Source organism: Tachypleus tridentatus, chromosome 13, assembly GCF_004210375.1.
Source record: "Tachypleus tridentatus isolate NWPU-2018 chromosome 13, ASM421037v1, whole genome shotgun sequence".
In the NCBI taxonomy this organism is placed as follows: Eukaryota; Metazoa; Arthropoda; class Merostomata; order Xiphosura; family Limulidae; genus Tachypleus; species Tachypleus tridentatus.
Window position 1 is genome coordinate 53,836,126 of NC_134837.1, and position 24,098 is coordinate 53,860,223.

Below are 24,098 nucleotides of genomic sequence, written 5' to 3' on the forward strand. Positions count from 1 at the left end.
TCCTCTAGATCATGCAGCTGAATATTGTTGCTGAGTTCACTAGCCCAAGTGGCATAAACTTAAATCTGTAACACCCATCTGGTGTCACAAATGTTATCTTCTCTTTAGATACTGTATCCACTAGCATTTGTCAATAACTTTTACTGAAGTTAATCTGAGAAGAACCTGGCCCTATCTATTTTTGCCATGATGACAGCTTGGTTGCTCACAGGTTTAGAGTCAAACTATGTCACAAGATCCAGATTCTAAGTTGAAATGATTTAATCCATTCCTTTTCTTCAGAATTACAACTGGTGAACAGTGGGCTGAATTTGAAAACTTGATTCCAGCTTCCAACATTACCTCAACTTACTGTTTAATCGGGTCTATCACTGCATAACACATATGATAGATATTCACTCTACTTGGATCCCTGGGTTGTGTTCTCAACCTTGTGTTGCACCAGATTTGTCCCCTGGTTTATCTGTGAAGATATCTGTGTACTGGCACAGTAGATCTCCTAACCTTTTTTTTTTTTTTGCTTGCCAGTTAGTTCTTCAATAACATTGGCATCATTGCAGGTCTTAATTCCATTTAGTGGTCTTAGGCATAGTAGGTCCTCATCTTCTAAGACAAAATCACTGTCTTTTGGTTTTGAATCTATGATGGTTACACCAGCAACATCCATATCTGTTTCAACAACTGTACCTGTTAGGTCTTCTCTTCCAAAATACTTTTTCAACAGATTGGCATGGTAGATCTTAATCTTCCCATTGACATTCACCTTGTAGTCCATTCTGTTGAGTACTTTCTATACTTCAAAAAGTCCTTTCCATTGTAAGGTGAATTTTGTTATAGTTTGTGAGCAGCAGAAGAAAGACTTTCCACCTAACATTGAAATGTTAGAAGGCCTTGGCCTTCTTGTTACAGAAATGCTTCTGACTGCCTTAAGCTACACACAAGCTCTGTTGAGCAAGTTGACAGCTCTCCTCCAGTCTGTTTGTTAGCTCTAAAACATACTGGTATGTGTTCCTTACATTTCACTCCTATTCTTCCCTCCATATTCTCTCAATATCTGCACTGGGCCTTGTACTGTCCCTTCCATATAGTAACTTAAAGGGTGAAAATAATGTACTTCTTTGTAAGACTTCTCAATAAGCAAATAATACTGTCTGAAAGTACATGTCCCCATCACACAAGTCTCCCTTGGCACATCTTCTTCAGCATACGCTTCAAAACTCCATTGAATCTCTCACAAAGACTTATGATTATTTATGATTGTAGAGGATAGTAAAAAGCTGCTAAGTAATGATGAGTCTACACACTTCCTACACCAGTTCAGAAGTAAACTGGGTTCCTCTGCAAGATATCTCCAGAAGGGTTTCTGTTATTTTCTCTGTCTTTCCTTCTTCCTTTAAAATAGTGTCACATAGTCAACTATTGTCAGCATATACAGGTTGTCCTTGTCAGACATGGGTGGTAATGGCCCAGTCAAGTTCACAGCTACTCTGCTGAAAAGCTCTTCCAAATGAGGCATCTCCCCTAATGATACTTTGCTACCTACCCTCTAAATATTGTTCTTTGAAAGATGCCACATGACCTGCAGACTCTACTCTCATCTCCAAATGACTCCCTGCAAATGGGAGTTACTGGTGATTCTAAATGCAGTTTTATTTCTTCCTAAGTGTCCTCCCACAATTGATTCATGAACCAACTTCATCACTTGAGTCCAATATTCTTTTGGTACTATGATCTGTTTAACTTTCCCAGTATAGCTTCCAATTTGTCTTGTGCTTGACTTTCTCACAGGCATTATCCCAAAGTTTCTACACTGAAGAGTCCATCTTCCATGTATCCTTCAGTTCCTGCAGGATGTTGTCTTTTGAAACTTGCAGGGATTTGGTATCTTGTTTGCTCTTCTTTTCTGGGGCTCTGATGGTGATGCAGATGCTTTGTCAGTCATCTTTCTGTCTTATTCCTCCAAATTTCTACTACCTGGTATGTTTCCTACCAACAAGTTGTATATTGGTTCCTTGATACACGTCATCAAGGTTTTCTACATAACATGGAGTATCCAACTTTATTTTTGCTATAAAAACTTTCTCACTGCCCCACCAAGTAGTACACACAAATGTACTTTGTTTCTCATCCGATCATCAGATCCCAGACAGGTTCCCAGTGTCTCGTAGAACTTTCAATTTCTTTTCCCAAACATAACCTTCAAATATTAGCATATTAAGATTTATTGGCACATCTTGATATCTGTCACTGTTCCCATCACTGTTAGCATTGTTAATCCATTTTCCAACTTCAGCCACCCATTAGTCGCACACTGATCAATCATGCTTTCTTGCATAGAATTTTGTATTGTCTTGATACTTTTTACCTTTCCAGTGCTATCTTTCTAAATAGCTCCAGTTGCTTTATGTTGAGGTTCTGACACTGTTTTCTGGTAACAGACTTGCACTCCTTTGTAACATGTATCATTTTATGACAAACGTAACATCTTTTCTCCCTTCTGTCTACTGTTGTTTATTAACCCTTTGTCACCTTTGGTAGACTTCTGCTTCTGATGAGTCATCACTGGTTTTGAATTTAACCAGATATTCTTGGACTTTCCAGTTAAATTACCTCAATAACCTTCCATATACCATTTATAACCTAAGTTATTCATCTTGTGTACACCATTCAGTGCTCTCTCTCTCCTTTGAGAACAGCAGTATTTCAACTGAACATGTGATCTTGAATGATTCTTACACTAATAGGTCTGTCAATCCCTTAAAACTATTGTACTTATGGCCATCTCAGTACATCTGGTGAAATACCACTATAGTCATGTCACACACTGAATTACAGTTTCTCCAGTGTCAGGTTTGACACTTCTAAACTTCAAAGGCAGAAAGTTGATACTGTTTCAGTAAAGTTGCTTTTACTTTGTCATAATCCACCGTATCTTCTGACATAATGCCTGCACATGTACTTGTAGGCCTTTTCCTGCAAAAAGCAGGCTAAGACAGACTGCCCAGTCACCTTTCTCCCAGTTTTGACTTTGAGCAAATTTTTCATATCTCTCCAGGAAGGTATCTATGACATCTTTGTGTTCATCTAATCTATTCAGCCTGTGTCAACTCGTCCCAACTCCACTGTCATTCTTAGATCACAATTTCTTCAGCTGATTGGATTTTGCTATCTCAATTTGTTCTCTTTATTCCAAGTCTCTCCTCCCTCTTCCTGTTCTTTCTCAATTTATACTCATTTTCTTTATTTGCACTCTCTATTTCTTTTTTTCAATTTGTGCTGATATTCTCTCTATTTTCAGTTTTCCCAGTTTGTATTCTCATTCTATTTCTAACCTGTCTTTCTCTTTTCTTCTTTTAGTTTTTAATTTCCTTTTTTCCTTTTAGTCTTTCTTCCTCTTTCTCTAATTCTTGTTTAACAAATTATTGTAGTTCAGTCTTCTAACCTACAATCAGATCCTCTTTCTACACATTTATTAAAATCACCCAAGATAATTCTATAGTGTAATTATAATCTTTACATTACTACTACAGTTGTGCATATATAGGCCTATTTACTTCCATTTTTGTTCACATTTTCTTATGGCTGTTTAACAAACATAATAATGTTTAGGGACAACAAGGGACCTGTTGGTCCATCCCAGCTGTCACATCCTGTAAGCCAAACTAAAAGTATTAAATAAAAGAAAAAAAGTTAAAGTCAGCCCTTATCAATCATATATATCTATCGAGCTTTCTTTCAAACTCACTCAAATTTATCACCTCCACAACATCAGAAGGCAATTCATTTCATAGGCCAACCATTCTAATTAAAAGTAAAATTGTTTTGGCTGAAAACTGCTTTTACCTCGTTTAAATCTATATTTGTGTACCCTAGTTCTAAAATTCTCACTGCTGAGTATGAAAAATGTTGATGCATCAACATTATCAATTCATTTTATAATCTTAAACACTTCACTCAGATCTCCCCAAACTCCTTTTTTGCCAAGAGAAAACAATTTTAATGATATCCTCTCCATCCAAGGTACCATTTCAGTAACCCTCCTCTGAATTCTTTCTAACAATTTAATGCCTTTACTAAGGTAAAGAGTCCAAGACTGAACATATTACTCTAACTGTGGCCTAAGCAGCAACCTATACCAAGAAATTATAACTTCTTTAGACTTGCATTCCATATTTCTGTAGATGCAACCTAAAAATCTTATTTGTCCTAGCACTAGCAACAGTGCACTACTTAGATAGCTTTAAGACTGATCAACAATTACGCAATGATTATTTTCTTTCATGACACTGTTAAGGTTATTCCCATCAAAATTATACTTATAATTCAAATTATGAAAGCCTAAATGCAATACCTTGCATTTATGATAGTTCAAATCCATCTGCAACATATTTACCCAACTCACCAAATAATCTAAATCATTTTGTAAAGCAACAGTTTCATCACAACAATAACACAAAAATCTGATATCACCAGAACATTTAAGTATCTGATTGACCATTCCTTCATCTATGTGATTAATTTAAATAAAAAAGCAATGATCCCAAGACTGAGCCTCAAGGTACACCACTTGAAACACTAATCCAGTTTGACTAAACTCCTTTATAAAAAAAACCCTGCTTTCTTCCAACAAGCTATTTCTTCTATCTAATTAACTTATCCTCCACACTTAGAGATAATTTTTTTACAAGCTTTTTAAAATGCTATTAGAAAATTCAGATACACCAAATATTAACCATTATCCTCATTTACATATGCAGTACCATTTTCAAAGCATGTCATTTTTTAAACATGATTTTCCCTCAGTGAAACTTATGCACTATACAAGGACTTACAAAAATTGTTGCAAGTGGCTTACATATCCAATCCCGACCTCCTTTAAAGCTCTTAGGGAACTATTATCTTGTCTTGTTCAACTATGTTTTCACCTATCACGTATTCAAGACAGGGAATACTGCTTAAGTCTTCCTTAGTAAAAACTGAATAAAATGCTGAATTTAATAACCTAGCCAATTCACAATCAGATTCAAGCCTTCCTTTATCATATTTCAAGGGTCCCAATCTGCAATCTAACATTGTTTACCCCTAATACACTTAATTTTTAATGGATGTCCTAATTTCCTGTTTGACCAACCTTCTTAATCTTCTATAATACCAGTCAATTTAATTTTTTTATTGTTGTGATGCTTTTCGTTAATTCTATCTCTTATATCCTGTGCAAGCTAGCCTGGTTTTTAACTTGCAGCTATCCCTATCTTTCAGTAAGAGGTCAATTTGTTTTGAATATTGAACAATCTTTCTTCTAAACTTTTTCACATTTGCTCAGTGTATCCAAGTAACTCAGCTGCCCAATTCACAACAGATACTTCTTGTTACATTCCTTCAAAATTTGTTTCTAAATCTTGAAATTAAAATATTATTCCTAACTTCCATGTGCAATAAAACATAAAACCTAATAAAGTAATGATCAATTGTAACTCTCAACCATTTCTACACAAGAAGTTAACAGTAAATCTAAAATACCATTATTTTTGAAGATTTTTTATCAATTGGTGAAGAAACTAAAATCCATCTTTAACAGTTTATCAAGACTTTCTCCCTCATAATTTGACTCTCCAATCAGTTTGTCTAAAATTAAAATCTTAATCTCACTGTAAAATTTTTCACTAATTTAATCAATTCATGTGGTAGTTTACAACATATTCCTACTAAGAGCTTTTCCCTTGACATCCTCTAACAGGAACCAAATGGATTCAATCTACTTGCTGTTCACCTTAATATTCTGAACTCCAATAGGATGTAATTCACACTTTACATATAGAGCCATTCCTCTCCCTCTCTTTACTACTCCTGTCCCTATTAAATAACTTATAACCAAGTATTTCAAAGAAATTTTTGTCATCAAAATCATCTACATTTAACCTTGTTTCTCTTATTTCCATGTAAATGTTGAATGTCAGGACAAGTGCAGATAGGAACTGACTCTAACAAAGCTCGACATTTACAATCACAGTTTAAAATAAATCAGCACAGAATGAGGAAGGAGTAAATTGCGAGCCTTGGAGAATATAGACAAGGAAGATAATAACACCAATCTCCAGTCTACATTGGCCTCACAATGAACAGGAATAAAACCTAAGAACTAGACCAACTTTCTCATTATCCCCAGACAAACCAAATCTGATAATCTTGAAACTAAGTTCCAACTTTCAATGAACTGCACGACAGAAGAGAGGAAGATGTGAAATGAACAACCAACTGTGACTCACGGACCTGCAGAGTTCCTGGACCCATGATTAAGGTCACCACACTTCCAGATGTTCTTGGAACACAACCCAATTTGCTACCATTCTGGAAATAATAATCTTAGAATTGATACTGTGATTAGCCTGCCAATCAGAAGAAAAATTTTTTTTAATTATAATCATTAAGAAAATCAGCTAGATAACACAATAATGTTCAAAGTATCTCCAAATGATCACAATATTAGGTAACCCATTAGTGGTACTCTGTTGAGAAAAAGTAATAAATTCTATGAATGAGGTGCTCATATACAGTACCAGGATAGAGGACACATTGACACGAGTATCACAGGACAAATATAACCAAGGGCAATGGGGTAAGATATAAAAGTCTGGAGCAAGCAAGAAAAAAATTAGACCAACGCTTGCAATGGAGTAAGATATAAAAGTCTGGAGAAAGCAAGAAAAAAATTAGACCAACGCTTAGATTGGCAAAGAAGAAAACTAGCAATGAAGTAATTACAAGAAGTTTCAGCAGATGTAACATGTTTTGGAATTTACTTGTATTCATTGTTATTGATTACTATGATGACATCCTCAAATACTGTTCAGACAGCTTAATTTAAAATCATACTTCTTTAAAAACACATTAAAATGTTTGAATATTTTATCATGAGAAAAATAATATTGCAAAGCAATTAATGAAACATACCACAAAACATCTACACTTGATAAATTAATCATGTTAACATATCTTTTCGAATGTTTAAGTTACCTAAAATATAAAAAGGACTTACTTCACAGAGGACAATTCCAAAGGAAAAAATGTCAACCTTTTCATCATATTTCTTTCCTTTCATCATTTCTGGTGCCATCCAATAAGGATTCCCAACTACTGTATACCGTTTCTTTCGCTCATACTTTTTTGATGAGTTTCGTTTCCCATATTTTCTGGAGGAGTAAGAGTGGTGATGGTCTGAGATGATCCTTGCTAAGCCAAAATCTGCCACCACTACCGTCCTATCCTGTAATTTATGAATAAACAGTATTCAAAGCAATACACACATACATCAAGTCTTACTTTACAATGCATATAGATAAAATTTCCTTTACCCATAACATAGGTTGATTACAATAGTCAGCAAGTCACATAATAACCAAAGCCACTATAAAGTTGTGGCAGGACATTATACATAAGAATATAGGTAGTGTGATGACACCAAAGACTGATCATTTATTGTAAAGGTATATAATAGCCCTTTTTCACAGAAATTATTCTTATGCTCAGACCACAGATGTGTACAGATTAAGGATTTAAAATTTACAAGATGAAGACATCCTTTTTACTCAGACAAAAGGACAGTCTTAGTCATTCTGAATCCTCTAGTTCAACTCAGTAAAATCAGAAGTACGTTAAAAGGCATAGCATCTTTCACATGTAGGGCCTCATGAAATTGCTCAGTTTTACCAATAGGTAATACAGCCTATGACTTAGAAAACAAAAGGAATATGGATCAACTCAAGTCACAAGGAATATCCAGACAAAGACTTTCAACAAATCATACCCAGCTGTCATAAGTAAAATATAGTGTCCTTGATGAAGAGAAACCCACTTGAAATAAAAATGTATCTCAGAACAGCTGGTATGGGTATTAACACTTTTATTGATAAAGCAGGGAATAACATTTAAACTTTTCTAGGCCATTTTCAGGTTAATAAAAAGGTTAACTTAAAGATGACCTAGGAAGGTCAAAACATTGTTCTCTGCTTTATTAGAAAGAACAGTATCTTATAAGAGGTGAAAATTCACAAACTGATTGAAAATACTGTACACACTCCATTCTCTGTAGCCATGTATTCATAACTTTAAATGGTGGCCTGCAGATAAAGATATTTTGAGTCAAACATATGTTACATATGAACATACCTTCTGAAAAGAATAATTTAATAACAAAAATGTATTAAAGTGAAAACCAAATTTCTTGAGCTCTTGGTTAGAAAAAATAAACACACAATATTAAAAGCATGTAATTTTACTTAAAGATAATCCAAATTCAGCTCTTATTATAGAATAAAATAAGAAAATAAATCCAACTATTTTTCAGGATCTAGATGACTGCAATGAAAGTTTACAAGGTAAAATGATTTAGGTCACTTTGAACAAAACTCCTCCCTTTGGCTCCTTCAGTAACCATTTATCTTTGTATATATTTAATAAACCAGTTTATGAACTACTTTTGTTAGAAAACTCTTCTCTACTCACCTCTTTCACCAAACAATTATGAGAGTTCAGATCTCTGTGAATAATGTTCATGGAATGAAGGTATGACTGAAAATACAATACATATACATATATAATTATTTTTAAATCAACACTGAAAAAACATATGTAAACAGTGTCAATTAGCAGGCATTAATTTTTAAGGGGTGAAAATAACACTATTCCTGAATACTTTACACATTTATGAGTAAATTTTCTACACATTAAATTATAAGCTGTTTTACATATGTCTAGTTCTATAATATTTTACATTTATGAGACTTTTTTGCATTACCAATGAAGGTTCTTATTAGCTCCAATGGTTTTTTAATTAACACCATACAGCCTTGGTCCACCTGTTTGACTTTATACACATACAAAAAAATCTAAATTAATTTTTTCCTTCTCAAATGACTGTAGACTATAACATTTTACATCTATTTTATTTAAGTTTGTTTTATTACTTTATGAACTGTGGATAACTAACAAATCTGCATTGTAAGCTGGGAGTTACCCAGTAAATGCATACTTTGAGTTACAGTGTAATGTAAAACATAACAGATCTCTGTTTAGTTGAAAACAACATTTCAATAGGAAATGTCTAAAATTCTCAATTTGCATCTCCCTAAGTCACATGATGAGGTGGAGTTGTGACTTCTTATTTATAGATTACTTTTCTTTTACAAGGACTTCAGGTTGTTCAAAAAATTAGAAACACATAAGTAAATTTCTTAATTTACAAATAAATATTAAAAGAACACACCTGCATTTTTTTTAGTCATGTAGTCTGATGAATGCAGCACTGGTTCAATTTAAATGTTTCTGATGTCAAAACACAAAGTATATAGTTTTGTACAAATTAGTAACTCAAATTACCAAAACTGACAAGCTAGAATATAAAATAAAAACCCCACATCTTTTTATTTTGCTGAGATATTGAATCAAATACAGTGGTGCCATCCATTCATCTCTTTCCATTTTCTTGAAATGGTCTCTTGTATACACTTACTTCAATGTATAATGTGTGAATAACCAATCAACAACTTAGAATGTCCTCCTAGTGGTTTCCTCAACCATTTTAATTTCATTCATTCTATCTCATTCTTTCAAACAAAGATTTCAAGGAAGTAGAATGTGCCTTTAATCTGCTTGAAATTTAATATTTAGATCTAAATACAGTTTAGTTACTAAACTTGATAAATTACAGTTGAATTCTATGTTACTGATATAGTAATTTATGATTTTTTTGGTTATTCAACTTTATGTATAAAACCAAAATAAAATATTTCATTTCATATCCTTCATGTGCAAAATTTGAAAGGCTTAAAAATATACCTAGCAGCAACCAAGTTCAAATGTCATAGGTAGAAGAGATTGTTTTACTACTTCATTTTTCTTAAAATATAGAAAAGTTTAATAATTTGTTTCTAAATAGTAATAAATCTCTATACATATATAATGTACAGTAACTGAGATGTGACTATATATAACATTTTAGTTCATTAAAATATAGCTAAGACAGTCAAATTTGTAAAGACTAAAGATCATTAATGATGACAAGAAATCCACTCTTTATTAACCTGAAGATGACCTCAGAAGGTCAAAATATTGTTTTAAAGTTTTAATACTCATAGCACCCATCTTTAGAAAGACTAAAGGTCAGTTTTATATTATTGGAAATGGTAATATGCGTGCATATACTCCTCATCAATGCAAGTTCTGTAATGTTAGCCAGACACAACTGGAAGGCCAATATAATAGAAATAGTAAATAGAAATATATAATGTTATGAGACTAACTGTTTACACTAAACATTCATATTTTTGTTTTATCTGTTGCCATTCTAGAACAAAAGAAAGCATAATTTATATTTCCTTGCTTTTTATGGTGGTTACAAGGTTGGTCATATTCATAGATCCAACGTAGAGAAAACAACAAATAAATCATAAAGTTTCACTGAAAACAAGCATTTGAAATGTATTTTGGTGGTTTTTAATATTAACTTTTAATTTTTATATTTTTAATATTTAAAATATTTTTTGTGTACACAAAATTTACAACCTTTATCAAGAGTCTATCAAATTTCATGAAGATATATACACTGCATCAAGAATTATAGTATAAATACTTAACATATGCAAAGATGTATATGAACTTGTGCATATTACACTCAGCCTGTTGAGAAAGGGTTAAATCAGTGTATATTTACAAAATTTTGCATATTATCAGTAAACATTACAAGACTGTTGTAAACAAAAGATTTTTTTAAATAAAGTACTTAAGATTTCTTAAGTAATGTTTATCTCACATCTATCTTCTATATGAATATTGAGTATTCAACATTAAATATACTTTTATCCATCACAAAGATTTAAATTTCACATGTGACATCTTTAAAACCTACACATAATTATCAAATGTTTTTTCAGAGTACAGACGAAACTATATTTTATCTGTTATTTTCACTACTGTAACTATCTAGTAGTCTAATCAATCTGACCAACCTTGTAACCACCAGAAAAAAATTAGGAAATAATTTTTTTTGTTCCAAAATAATTATAAATTATAACATGAAAACAAATGTTTAGTCTAAATATCTTACATCTCATAACACTATACAGCTAAATATATTTAGTCATTTATTACACTGACCTTTCATCCAGGCCAGGCTAAATTTACCAGTTACTATGACATAGCACACATGGACTCATGTTACCACATCCAAGAAAACAAAAACTAGTCTTTACAAAGTGACCTGTTTTGGCTATATTTTAGTGGACCAGTATTTTGTAATATACATTCACATTTCAGTTATATCACATTATTACTAATTATAATAAAGTTCTTAAACTTTCCTTAAAACACAGAATAGTAAATAAAGAAGTAAATAATTAACCCTTCTAGTTACAAGCTTTGTACTCATTTGCTGCTTGTCATAGGTTGCTATCATTTTTTTCAGTTTTATATATACATTTTGAAATAACCAAATATCACAAAATACTCTATTAATACCACAGTATTTCACTATAATTTATTTGCTTAGTAATTAAGCTGTATTTGGGTCTAAAAAATAGGAAATTTCAAGCTTAATAACTTCTTACCTTACTTCTTAAAATCTGGCATGAAAAGAACAAGATTGCCATCTGAATACATTACAAAGGCTGTGAAAGCCATCAGGGGAACATTCTGAGCTTTTGTTATACACATGTTCTTCAGCAAAGTAGGTGTACATGAGAAAGTATTTTCAAAAATTAAGGTGGTCTGGGCCACCTTGGTTGACTCAGTAAATACATTAATATTTCAGAAAATAGAAAAGATAGTAGCTTCTTATTTTATATTCTAGCTTGTCAATATTGATAATTTGAGTATCTAATTCATAAAAAACTATAGACTTTATATCTGTATGTAACAAACATCTAATTTCAACCAATGGTGTATTCAACATACCACATGACTCACAAAAACCAATATTCAGAATTTTATTTTCTAATATTCACTTTTAAATTAAAAATTAACTAATGCATAATATTATAATTAGAATTATATTGTACAAGTTAATACCAAATTTAATGGCATACATTAATAAAATAGTAGTTCAATAAAATGTTGAATGCAAGTCAATAAATACGATGGCATGGCATTTGACTTGTGTCAGCAAGGATAATTGTTCATAACTCCCCAGTATTTCTACTGGACACATTTATAACCAACAGAGAGAGCAAATCCTATACTACGTAAACCACAAATTTGTCTGTTTTGTTTTAACAGTAAAAACTAATAGTCCATCATATGCATTTCAACTGTTTAGATTAAATATGTGATTCTGTGCAGTAATGGAATTTTTTAGCCTACTTATAGATTGGAAAGCAATATGCAGTAATTTGGGAAAAATCAGTTGTAGTGTGTAATATATTTTTGGTGCATTGAAGTACATATCTGAATTATGTTTGAACAACCAACTTAGTAAAAAAAACAAAAGCTTACTAAACCATGCACTTGAGTGCAAAAATACCTCAAAACTAATGTAAGAATTAAATTTTAGTTTTCAACAAAAGAAAACAAAAATGTAAAAATTAGAAACTTATTGCATTAGGTAAGAGGTCTTAAATAAAAAACAAAACAAAACAAAACTACTTATGCATACATGGTGTTGTTAGCTTTAATGGTCACAATGTTAATGTTTTCCTTATCTCAAAATGTATTTCCAATATCTCCACGATCAGAAATGCAACCTTCCTCATGTCTCTGCCTATGAGACTTTCATGCCACTAGACTTGAGGTAACTCTTACTTAAATTTATGTGTTTAACATTAACTGCATTGATGCTTGAAGACATCAATGCACAGTAACTCCCTCTATGCATTTCCATCTGTGATAACTTCATTCTTTGGCAAGGCAAGAGAAAGAAATGAACAAAAGAAGTGAGAAGAACAGGTTGGAATATTTGTGGAGATATTTTACAGATTAGGAAAATGTTAACTTCCAAGAAGATAACTCACCTTCCTAAACAGAAATGCTAGAATCCCACACTGAAATGGCAGAGGGGTGGAACTACAATTAACCTAGCTGAGTCTCTTCAAAAAATATTGAAAGGGAAGCCAATGGAGTGTGACACCAGAAGGTATGGGCTATACACGAACACACCTGTGGGAAAACATAATTCACGTTCATCAGGGTACACTTTTTATACAGAATTTAAGGAGGAAGAGACAAATGAACTCCAAGTGTTATAAAGATGGGAAGAATTACAACATTACTATTCAAGCACTTCCATATAATCAAGAGGGGGAAAAACACATTCTGTAGTACCAAGAAAGGCAAAATATGGTAAATAATGTAGAGACCAATAAACCATGGTCACAAAGCCAAGTGAAAAAGCAGAAAAGTGGTTAAAAATGGGACAGCCAGGATAAAAGGAGTGGAAAATTGTGGTAGACAAATTGCTTGGAGTTACAAAGTGGAAGAGCAATAGAAATGTTAAAAGAAAAAGGCTATATAATGAGATAGTCTGGTTCAATGAGTGATGGATTAGATGATGCTCACACAAAAAGATGAAGGGATGATATCCCCTCATGAAAAAAAAAAAAAAAAGATGTGTGAGATTCAAGCAACAGAGAGGGGATACTGGGTAGATAAAATGGGGGAGTAATGTTGAGTGGCAAAGTAGAGGAAACCATGGTTGAGCTGCCCAAAAAAATGCCATCAACAAGAACCAATAAGGAGTGTTGCATATATCAAGGCAAGAACTCAAAGGAGGAGATGAGGAGGAGGATATGCATATACAAAAAGATACCAGTACTGGCTGTAAGCATTGACAGTCAGAGTTGAAGGATAAGACATTGAAAACCAGAAGATGCTTAGAGTTGAGAAAGGTGGCAAAGATATCTGTGAGAGGCATGCCCAACAGAGGACAAATCCAACAAAAGGCTTGGAGATATAGACTGCTATGTTAGTAGTATGTGGTCTGGCTAAGAGAAGTGGTTCACTAACAGGTTTACAGATCTTGGTAAATGACAGGCAATGAGCTGAACTTTGTGCAAATGGGCCCAGAAGAGTAGGCCCAATAACTGAAGGCAATGTGTTTTGGAATATGTACCCTGTGACATATGATGTAAGAAGCAATAATGGAAATGTTGGAGTGGATCATGAAAAAGTAATCCACCAGTAGAGGCAGGAAATGGAAACATGCTAAATGAACAGCAAGTTAATTAAGTACATTGATATGGAGTGAGTACTATTCCTGCATGCAAACATCAGAAATAATGTCATCATTCACAAAAGTTCCTCAATCTTAATTGATTGATTGATTGATTTAGTGTTTTATGGCACAAAGCAGCTAGGCTATCTGCACCAAACGTCCAGTAAAAAGGTAAAAATAAAGTAAATGTAGTAAAATACACAAAAGGAAATGAAGGTAAAACAAAACACCATTGAAAAACAGAAAAAGTATAAAACCAATGTTGACACCCAGTCTACAATGTTAAGAGAGAAAGCAGAGTAAAAGAAGTTGTAAAGTACTTACTCTAGCAAAATGGTAAGGATCATAACCCGCCAGGAAGACTAACAGGTAAGTTCAAGAACCACCGTCAGTCACCTAAAGTTGGCCTTTCCAGTCCTGGTTCTGAGTTATGTATCATAGCAGCCAGTATCAAAATGTAAAATAATAGAAGTTTTAAAAGATACATAGCAAAATTGTAATAATAAGTAGCCAAATGTCCAGTAAAAAAATAAAAATCAAGTAAATAGAGTAAAATTTGTAAAAGGAAATGAAGGTAAAAAAAAAAAAAAAAACAGATATAAAACAGAAAATGGCATAAAACCAATGTTGACATCCAGTCTACAAAGTTGTAAAGGACTTCCTGTAGCAGAATGGTAATGATCATAACCCACCAGGAAGACTAACAGGTAAGTATAAGAACCACCGTCAGTTACCTGAAGTTGGTAATTCCAGTCCTGGTTCCAGTCACCTGAAGTTAAAAGACACATAGCAAAATCAATAATTCCAGTCCTGGTTCCAGGTTATGTGTCATTATGGCCAGTACTAAAAAGGTAAAGTAGTACCTGAAAGTGTTAAAAGACATGCAACAAAAGTGTAATAACAACTACAAAGTTGTAAAGGACTTCCTGTAGCAGAATGGTAATGATCATAACCCGCCAGGAAGACTAACAGATAAGCATAAGAATCACCGTCAGTTACCTGAAGTTGGTCTTTCCAGTCCTGGTTCCAGGTTATGTGTCATTATGGCCAGTACTAAAAGGTAAAGTAGTAAAAGTGTTAAATGACACGAGTAAAAGTGTAATAACAACTTGCCAGGATGACTAACGAGTAGTTCAAACAGCAGCGTTAATCACCTGAAGTTGGCCTTTCCAGTCCTGGTGTCGAGTTATTTAATGGTCTTGCCATTTTCCAATGTCAAATTGAACTAGAGAGAATGAAACTGTAAAAAAGGAACTACAATTAAAAAAGTGTGATGAATAAATATGCAACACTTAAATGAGATTAAAAAGATTAATGGCCATTAAGAAACGAAAAACTTTATCAAGGTGGACAGTGTCACCATCACCAATAACATTGTCCAATGTTACAGATAAACCTTGGGAAAAAACATGTTTAAAATATTGCTGACATTGAGAATTGTAACGATGGCAAGAAAATAAAATGTGGCTGATAGTGATTTGAGTGAGTACACAAACTACACATTGGTGCATCAGTTCCAGATAAAAGAAAATGATGAGTTAAAAAACTGTGACCAATGCGTAGTCTAGTCAGAACAACTTCCTCCTTCCGAACTTTACGAAAGCTAGATGGCCAAAGCCCAATATAGGGTTTTATTTGAAAAAGCTTGTTGTCGCATTGCTCACTCCAAGTGGACTGCCAGCTGGCATGGAGCCGAGCCTTGAATACAAGACCATAGTCCATGTACAGAATAGGCAGAGTGGTGATAGTGCCGGAGCAGATAGATTTAGCTGGTATCCAGAAAAACTGGATAGAAGTATCAGTTAATGAGAAATGGGCCAGTTGGTTTTGAATATTAGCGAAAACAGGGTGTGAGTCAACGTGTAGCGATTCCAGGGCCAGTATAGAACTAAGTGAGTCAGTATAAATAGTGCAGTTAGAGTACTGTTCAGCTGCAATATGATCCAGGGCAAGAGATATGGCATACAGTTCAGCAGTGAACACAGAAGCTGTAGAGGGGATTCTATGCGCAACTACCGAACCGCAGCAAACCATAGCAGAGCCCACTGAATTAGCCTGATTTGGAACCTTCTGTATAAATGGGAATGGAATGATTGTTTGAAAGATGTTCATTAAATAAAAGACGGTACTTCCAATCTGGTGTATCTGCCTTTTTCAGATGACTGAAAGAAAGGTCACATTTGGGGGCTGTAATAAGCCATGGTGGGATGGGCTGACCTGTGGAATCTGCAATGTTATCCAAGGACAGACCCAATTCATCCAATTGCACCCGGATGCAAAGGCCAAACGGAGCAATGGCAGATCGTCTGTTCTGAAAAAAGTACGGCCCACAGAGGAAGGAAAATACATCCCCAGGTGGGATGCTTTATTAAGGAACAAAGTTTCGAATAATATTATAAAGATAGTTGCAAACGGCAAAGGTGCAGAGAAGGTTCATGAGATTCAACGTATATACTTTGAACTGGAGAGGTACGGAAAGCCCCAGTGCAGAGTCGAAGTCCTTGGTGATGAATGGGGTCCAGCATCTTTAAGGCCAAGGGTGTGGCAGAGCCATAAACCATTGATCCATAGTAGAGTTTTGATCGAATAAGAGCACGATATACCTTTAACAATGAACATCGATCTGATCTCCAACTCGTAGAAGAGAGGACACGGATGATGTTCAGTGCTCTTGTGCATTTGACCCGAAGCTGCTTTAAGTGTGGTATAAAGGTCAGCTTACAGTCAAAGATAAGCCCCAAGAACTTGGTCTCAGGGACCACTGGTAGTGAAACTTCACCGATATGAAGTTCAGGATCAGGGTGAATACCCCGTTGGTGGCAAAAGTGCATGCATATGGTTTTAGAGAGAGAGAAATTAAACCGTTCACCATAGTACACTTCAGTACACGATTAAGGGCAGTTTGTAGTTGCCGCTTAATATATCTCATGTTCGACAACTGACATGAGATGTCAAAGTTGTCGACATACAGCCCATTCGCAATAGTGAGAGGGAGTTGTTCAGTGATGGCATTTATCTTTATACTGAAGAGTGTGACACTCAAAACACAGCCTTGAGGGACTCCAAGTTCCTGTACAAAAGAACGGGAAATTGTCGAACCCACACGAACTTGGAATATCCTGTCCATTAAAAAATGTTTAATAAACATGGGTAGATGGCCACGTAACCCATATGTATGGAGGTCTCGCAAAACGCCATACCTCCATGTTGTGTCGTAAGCCTTGTCAATGTCAAAGAATATTGATACAAGATGTTGGCGTTTGAGAAAGACTTTTCTGATTGATGTTTCAAGATGAATTAGGTGGCCTGTGGTGGAATGCTGTCGTCGGAACCCACACTGGGTGGGCAAGAGTTGGTTGTTTGATTCGAGGAACCAAACAAGACGAGCATTATCCATCCTTTCTAAGGTCTTATAGAAACAGCTCGTCAAAGCAATTGCACGGTAGTTTGAAGGAATCTTGGGATCTTTCCCTGGCTTAAAGAAAGGTAAAATAATAGCCTGGCACCAGGTATCAGGAAAAACATTCTCCTGCCAGATCCGGTTAAAGACAATCAGGAGGACATCAAGAGAAGCAGGAGATAGATGGTGCAGCATGTCATAATGAACATCATCAGGTTCAACAGATGTACTGGCAGACCGATGAAGGGCCATTTTCAGTTCCACCAGTGTAAAGGGACAATTATAGTCAAAGAAACAGTCAGTTTGAAAGGAAAGAGGTGAACGCTCTGCCCAAATCTTGATGGCCAAGAAGGTGGAGGAACAAGCAGAAGTGCTAGATACCCGGCAAAAGCTTTCACCTAGAGTATCAGTGATGCTTCGGACATCAGCCACCTCCTGACCATCAAAGAGTAAGATCGAGAGGGGGACAGAATTGTAGTGCCCATTAACCTTTCGAATCCTGTCCCATATGATCTTGGAACTGGTGGTAGAAGATATGCTAGTTGTGAACTTAATCCAAGATTCCTTCTGGCTTTAACGTCTTATCCACCCAGCATGTGCACGGGCCCATTGGAAAGTGACGCGGTTTGAAAGTGTGGAATATCTACGAAAAGTATCCCAGGCCCGTTTTTGAGCCTTCCGTGCTAAGTGGCAAGCAGGATTCCACCACGGACAAGGATATCGTGGAAAAACATGTCGAGGTTTTAGGAATACACTGAGCAGCTGCCTGTATAATACAACCAGTTACCGCTGCCACACAGACGTCTATTGATGGCTGATTCATGATGGCAGGATCAAGTTCTGCGAGAGCAGTGGAAGTGGACCAGTCTGCCTGATCCAGCTTCCACCGGGGCACGCGGGTAGGATGGCATCGACCACGGCCAGTCTCTCTCAAAAGGATAGGAAAATGATCACTGCTTAGTGGATTACTGTCAACCCTCCATGAAAAATGGGAGAATAATGAAGGGGAGCAAACCGAGATATCAATAGCGGTAAAGGACTGACTAGGTGCATGAAATTAAGCGGAAGAACCAGTATTGAAAAGAGAAATATTGTGATCAGAGAACATACGCTCCACAGAGCGACCCCTCCCATCAATAACAGCACTTCCCCAGAGGAGATCCTCAATCTTAAAATAAAGTATTTGGAAGAGATGGAGATATGATCTGGGAAGCAGTAAAGGAACTTTGGAGGAAGTTTTGACATGGTCCACTCACCACAAAAATTTCTGAAGTAGATCAGAAGAGAGACAACTGAAGACAGTACATTTCAAAAGGAATCCATTTGTACTGCAAAGTTCACTGAAGAAGATGCAGGTGTTCATGTCTTAAAGGATTGAGAGGTTGCAGAGATGCCAGTCTCTTAAAGTGAAAGAACCTCTCATACAAGATAATAAAATCATAAATTTTAGTGACAAGACACTCCATAACTTGCAGGCAAAGGGGAGAAAGTTGAGCTCAGCTGAAACAATTGATAAAGATACACAAATGTACTAAATACTTTGTGGGTATAAGAAAGGATTTGAATATCTTGACAAGCCACCCAAAAGTGAGCAGTTTCTTGCAGAAGAAAGATGTGAGATGATGATACCTTTTGTAAATGTGTTAATAAAAGTTAATTATCCATGTAGATGTGTTATCTCAGTTCCAGGCCATGAGAGTGAAGGGAGAAGGTCCTCAGGATTCGACTGATTACATAAAGAGCTAATGCTATTCCAAATGGAAGACCAAAGAATTAGAAGACATAATTGCAATTGACAAACCACTGAAACCCTTTGGAGGGAGAACAGTGCAATCAGAATGTGAAGGAAGGCATCTGAAATATCAATCTTGGTCATTCATAGTATTATTGAAAAAAACAACTGGAGAGAAAAGAAATCTTCCATCCAAATACAAGGAATAAATAGAAAATGATAAATTACCAGATACCAATCTTTCACTTTCTTGGTGACCACAAAAAGAAAAGAGTAAAATCAAAGAAGGGTTGAGCACACTCTCAATGGTGTGCTTGGCCAAAAACTCCAACATTGCCTCCTTGAGAAGCTGAAAGATAAACAAGATTGGAGAGAGAGATTTTTATGGGAAGAGAAAATAGAGAGGGTGGAAAAGAAATATGGAGAGACAGATTGTGAGTGAAGACTAAAAACCATCTGTCAGTGGAAAACTGTGATCAGAGTCAATGAGCAAACACAGAAAGGCACTGACAGGTTCCAAGCCAACAGAATAGGTCACAACAAAATGTGTGACAGAACTAATAGCAAGTAGTGTGCAAAAGACAGCAAAAAAGGTGGAAGATTTTCTGGAAGGTGGAATAGGGAGACCAAAGCAAGATAGACCCAGCTGAGAAACAGAAGTTGAAAGGCCAAAATGCATGGAAGATAATGAAAACTGGTGTCAAGGTAACTCTGCACAGATCTCCAGTGAGTCAGGGTCACCACCAGACATGGGAAAAATTGGAAGCCTGACAAACATCACCCAGATAAAAATGGGTAGGCATACACTGGTAAAGAATAACAAGTCCCAAAAGTAGAGGAACCAAGTAAGCAGGAATAGGGCAGAAGTAGTAATAGGAGCCACAGTGTTGAAACGAAGGAAACAAGCATTCAGTAAAAACTCATCTGGAGCACAATAAAGTGCTTCAAACATAAGATGCAAAGAGGAGAGGTAATAAAGAATAATAGTGAGAAAAAGATGAAAATGTGAGAAATTAGCACTAAAAAGTGAAACAGGTGGAAGAGGGTCCCCACTTGCCACAAAGGTAACAGAAGTCACAAATACTACAAAACAGGAAAAGGATAGGAAGAAAGATTGTAAGTTAGGACATAAATATCAGATACATAAGGAAGACAAGGCACATGGTGACAGTTATGAAGTTATTCAAAGAAAGAGTCAGTGTGAACCCAAATGTTAGGTGAAGGAAAAATCATAATCAGTGATGACAAGAAAGCCCACTTGTAGAAAAAAAAATATGTAAAATCAGCTGGTTTGGGTTGAGAAAAATTTTATGTAGAAAAACAAACAATGTTTTGACCTTCTTCAGTCATTGTCAGGTTCACAAAAAAAAAAAAAAACACTCTGTGAACCTGATGATGACCAAAGAAGGTCAAAACGTTGTTCGCTCCTCTACAAAAAGTTTCTCAGCCCAAACCAGCCGCTTTTACATATATAAGGAAAGATTATATAATTACAAGAAATTAGATCACAGTTAAAAGAAAGAGAAAAGAACATACCCAAGAGATCAAGTCCTGAAACTTTGAAGGCTCAGGAGTTTACTCAACCAGGAGGGAGGTAACCAGTAGAAAACCAGAAAGAGAGAACAGGCAATCAAATTTGTTTTCCTCCTGTTAAAATTAAAAATGAGGGGAAGGAACATTAGAAAAATAGATGGTAATGGAAGGCCTAGCATGCACAATGGACAACACATCATTTTGCAAATCTGACATCCTCCTTAATTAATAATACCCTGAACACCAGAGAAGAGATAAGACCTGTATAAGTTGTGTCATCAACCACACAGAATAAAGAAGTCATCATAACTTGGGAAGTTATTATAAAGCTGTGAAGACAAAAACCAAAGCCAAACAAAAAACAAAGTTTTGTTTAGAAATGCCAATCTTGTCAAATTGAAGTCCGATACATTTCAACAAAACTGTTCAATGTAGTGCAAAGATAGAAAATTGTTATCATGAGTGCAAGGGCAAAGGGGGCAGGTACTGCACATGGAGAATGTGTCATCCTTCTATTGGTGGAGCTTTCGTTCCATAATAAAAGTCCTCAAAGCTGGTGGCACAGAAATTTCATGGGTAAACACATGAGGAAAATAGCATTCCTCTGAGCACAAGTGAGTAATCATCCTGCAAAATAGATATCAGTCACAAGAATTTTGAATTAAAAAAGTATCAATACTATAATTAATTTAAACTAATTATTGCTTTTTCCTGTATATTTTATAACAAAAATAATAGATTTCATCCAAATATGTTTGGTGAGCTCTTTGGTCATGAGTGTCATAAAATACCAAAACATACGATTGCTTAATAAAATACTCGGAGCCCTACTGACACTGAATGGTAAATATAAGTTAGCAACTTGAGGATAAAAAAATGTGTAGCAAAATTACAGCAAAATAATTGTGTTCTTATTATCAAGTTTAGCATGCTAAAGTGAACAATTCAACTATGGAAGTCTACAAAACAGCATATAAAAACATTGCTTTTCAAAAGTTAATATAATATTTACTGAATAAATAACACTTATGACTACTCTCTCTCTCCACTTCCTAATTTCTTTCCCCATCATTATTTAAGTTGGTGTTTAAGTCTGCAACAGCAGGAATTTAAATGAACAAATATATACACTGCTGGCCAAAATCTTAAGGCCAATGAACATAAAGAAAGAATATGCATTTTGCATTGTTAGACTCAACCACTTATTTGAGTAGAGCTTCAAAAGATGACAATAAGAAAAGGAAAAATAAAAAAACATTTTTAGAATTTAATAGGGAAAATGTGAACACTATGAAATTAGCTTAATTAGATTAGAAAAAAGAAATTAATAATCCATAGTTTCTGTATATTACATGTTTAAACTCATTTACTTACCATGCCAGATGCAATATCTTTGGCAAAATTAATTCTCTGTTCCCATGGTAAAGGTTCATTCTGGTCATGAATGAGCTCTTTCAGTGTACCTCCACTTATATACTCTGTCACTAGATGTAGCTTCTTATCCTTGTAAAGAACACCAATGAACTGAAGAACGTTTTCATGATTCAGAGATCGTAAGACTGCTACTTCCTTGAGGAAGTTCTTTTGTGCTTCTTCATCTACCCTGTATAACTCTTTGAGCACCATGACCTCCCCTGTCTCTCTGTGGGTTACCTGATTAAGAAAATAATTTTACATGGCTTGAACAGTTAGAATTTTGTAACATGTGAAATATATTTTGGATCTCGTAAATTCATAAATTCAATATTATAAAGAAATAGCGCTACAAAAATGCAAAAACAAAAGCTTTAAGTTCAGAAACAACAAAGAGATAGTTTTCACAACCATCCTCCAAGGTATGATTTGGTTTTTAACACGTGAGTGTGTCTACGATTAAATACAGAGACAGGTAAAACCATGACTAACCAAAAACACTTGTCCAAAAAATCCTTTTCCCAATAACTTTCCTTGGACTAGGTCTGAGGCACGAAAAATGCGAGGACTTTTGGGTTCTACACGGAAAGACTTGGTCCTGCCTAAGTCATAAGGATGTTTACTGGTAGAAGGAGGATCACTAGAATCAACCAGAAACTGTTTCAGAGAAAGTCACAAATTCATCTTCCACAATGTTAAAAAGTATTAATACTTTTAGGTGGTAAACTAAGACATTTGTGACTCAAAATTATTAAAACATTATCATACAAAAAATATTCTATTTCCTACTTCACAAGTTATCAATTAACTTTAAAGTTATATTATACCTAAATATTTGTTGTATTTAAAACTAGAAAAAATTGTTATTTTTTAAATACTACAAGACACCAAACAGATATACTTGGCCAGCAGCCTTGGTAAAGATGATGATCTTTCCATGCTTCCCCTTCCCTTTCTCAACTGTCTCGAACGACCTCCTCCAGTTTCTTCTCTTCTCCTGTAGATACGCTCTCGATCCACAGATATGTGTGGTCGAGTGTAGGGAAGAGAGCTTCTCCTGGGAAGTGTATTTGGATCATGTTCAATAGTTAACTGTAACACTTTGTTATTTGAGCAGATGAGATCTTCAACCTGAAAGTGATAGCAAATGTACTTCCCATGCTCAAATTTAGGAAAACAGGTTTTTCTAAGAACAGTATAGTTCTGAACTTTTCTATTGTAATTTTAAAAACCAAAAGAACTACTTCAAAGGCACATTGTTTATAAAAAAATATATAACAATTTTTCTAAGTTTCTCATTCCAATTTAATAGAAATATAATTTACAGCAAGAGTGAACTTCAGATTTAAAGTGAAAGAAGAAATTTTATGTTAAAGTTTCAAAACTTAAAAAAAAAAAAAAGTAGCTGTAAAGCCAAAATTAGTTTTACCAATAAAAACGTTTAGACAGTTTAATCAAAAATTAATTCTATGCATATGGATGGGTCAAAGTTTGCTTGTCACAGTCACTTTCCAAAGCTACATTCACAATTTATATGAACAAATTTGTTATCAATTAATGTGCAAACATTTAATATTATGCATGCTTTAATTTCAAAAAGGGAATATATAAATTATCAATCTTCATTATTCTGTGTCACATGACCAGTGCTCTAGCTTCTGCTGCTTCTTTCTCATCTCTTCATTTCATTCCTTTTATGGCTTTCAGTGTCCAATCACCTGGAAACACAAACTACAGACAAAGCCAGGCCAGAAAATAAGAACTTCCAATTTTCCCAATAACGTTGTATAAACTGCCAACAAGATTTTTTCATCTGTATTTAA

General features: G+C 34.8%; 1 protein-coding gene across 3 annotated transcripts in view; it reads right to left on the reverse strand.

The window, feature by feature from the left end:
• The window catches only part of LIMK1 (LIM domain kinase 1), a 69,948-nt gene that overhangs the window by 29,240 nt on the left and 16,610 nt on the right, over positions 1-24,098 (reverse strand). For all 3 annotated transcript variants that reach the window (XM_076480342.1, XM_076480340.1, XM_076480341.1), the window contains exons 7-11: positions 23,177-23,406; positions 22,768-22,915; positions 22,237-22,515; positions 8,503-8,568; positions 7,037-7,264 (exon numbers count right to left, since the gene is read on the reverse strand). In XM_076480342.1, coding sequence (XP_076336457.1) covers positions 7,037-7,264; positions 8,503-8,568; positions 22,237-22,515; positions 22,768-22,915; positions 23,177-23,406 — 951 coding nt within the window. The remainder of the gene's footprint in view (positions 1-7,036; positions 7,265-8,502; positions 8,569-22,236; positions 22,516-22,767; positions 22,916-23,176; positions 23,407-24,098) is intronic.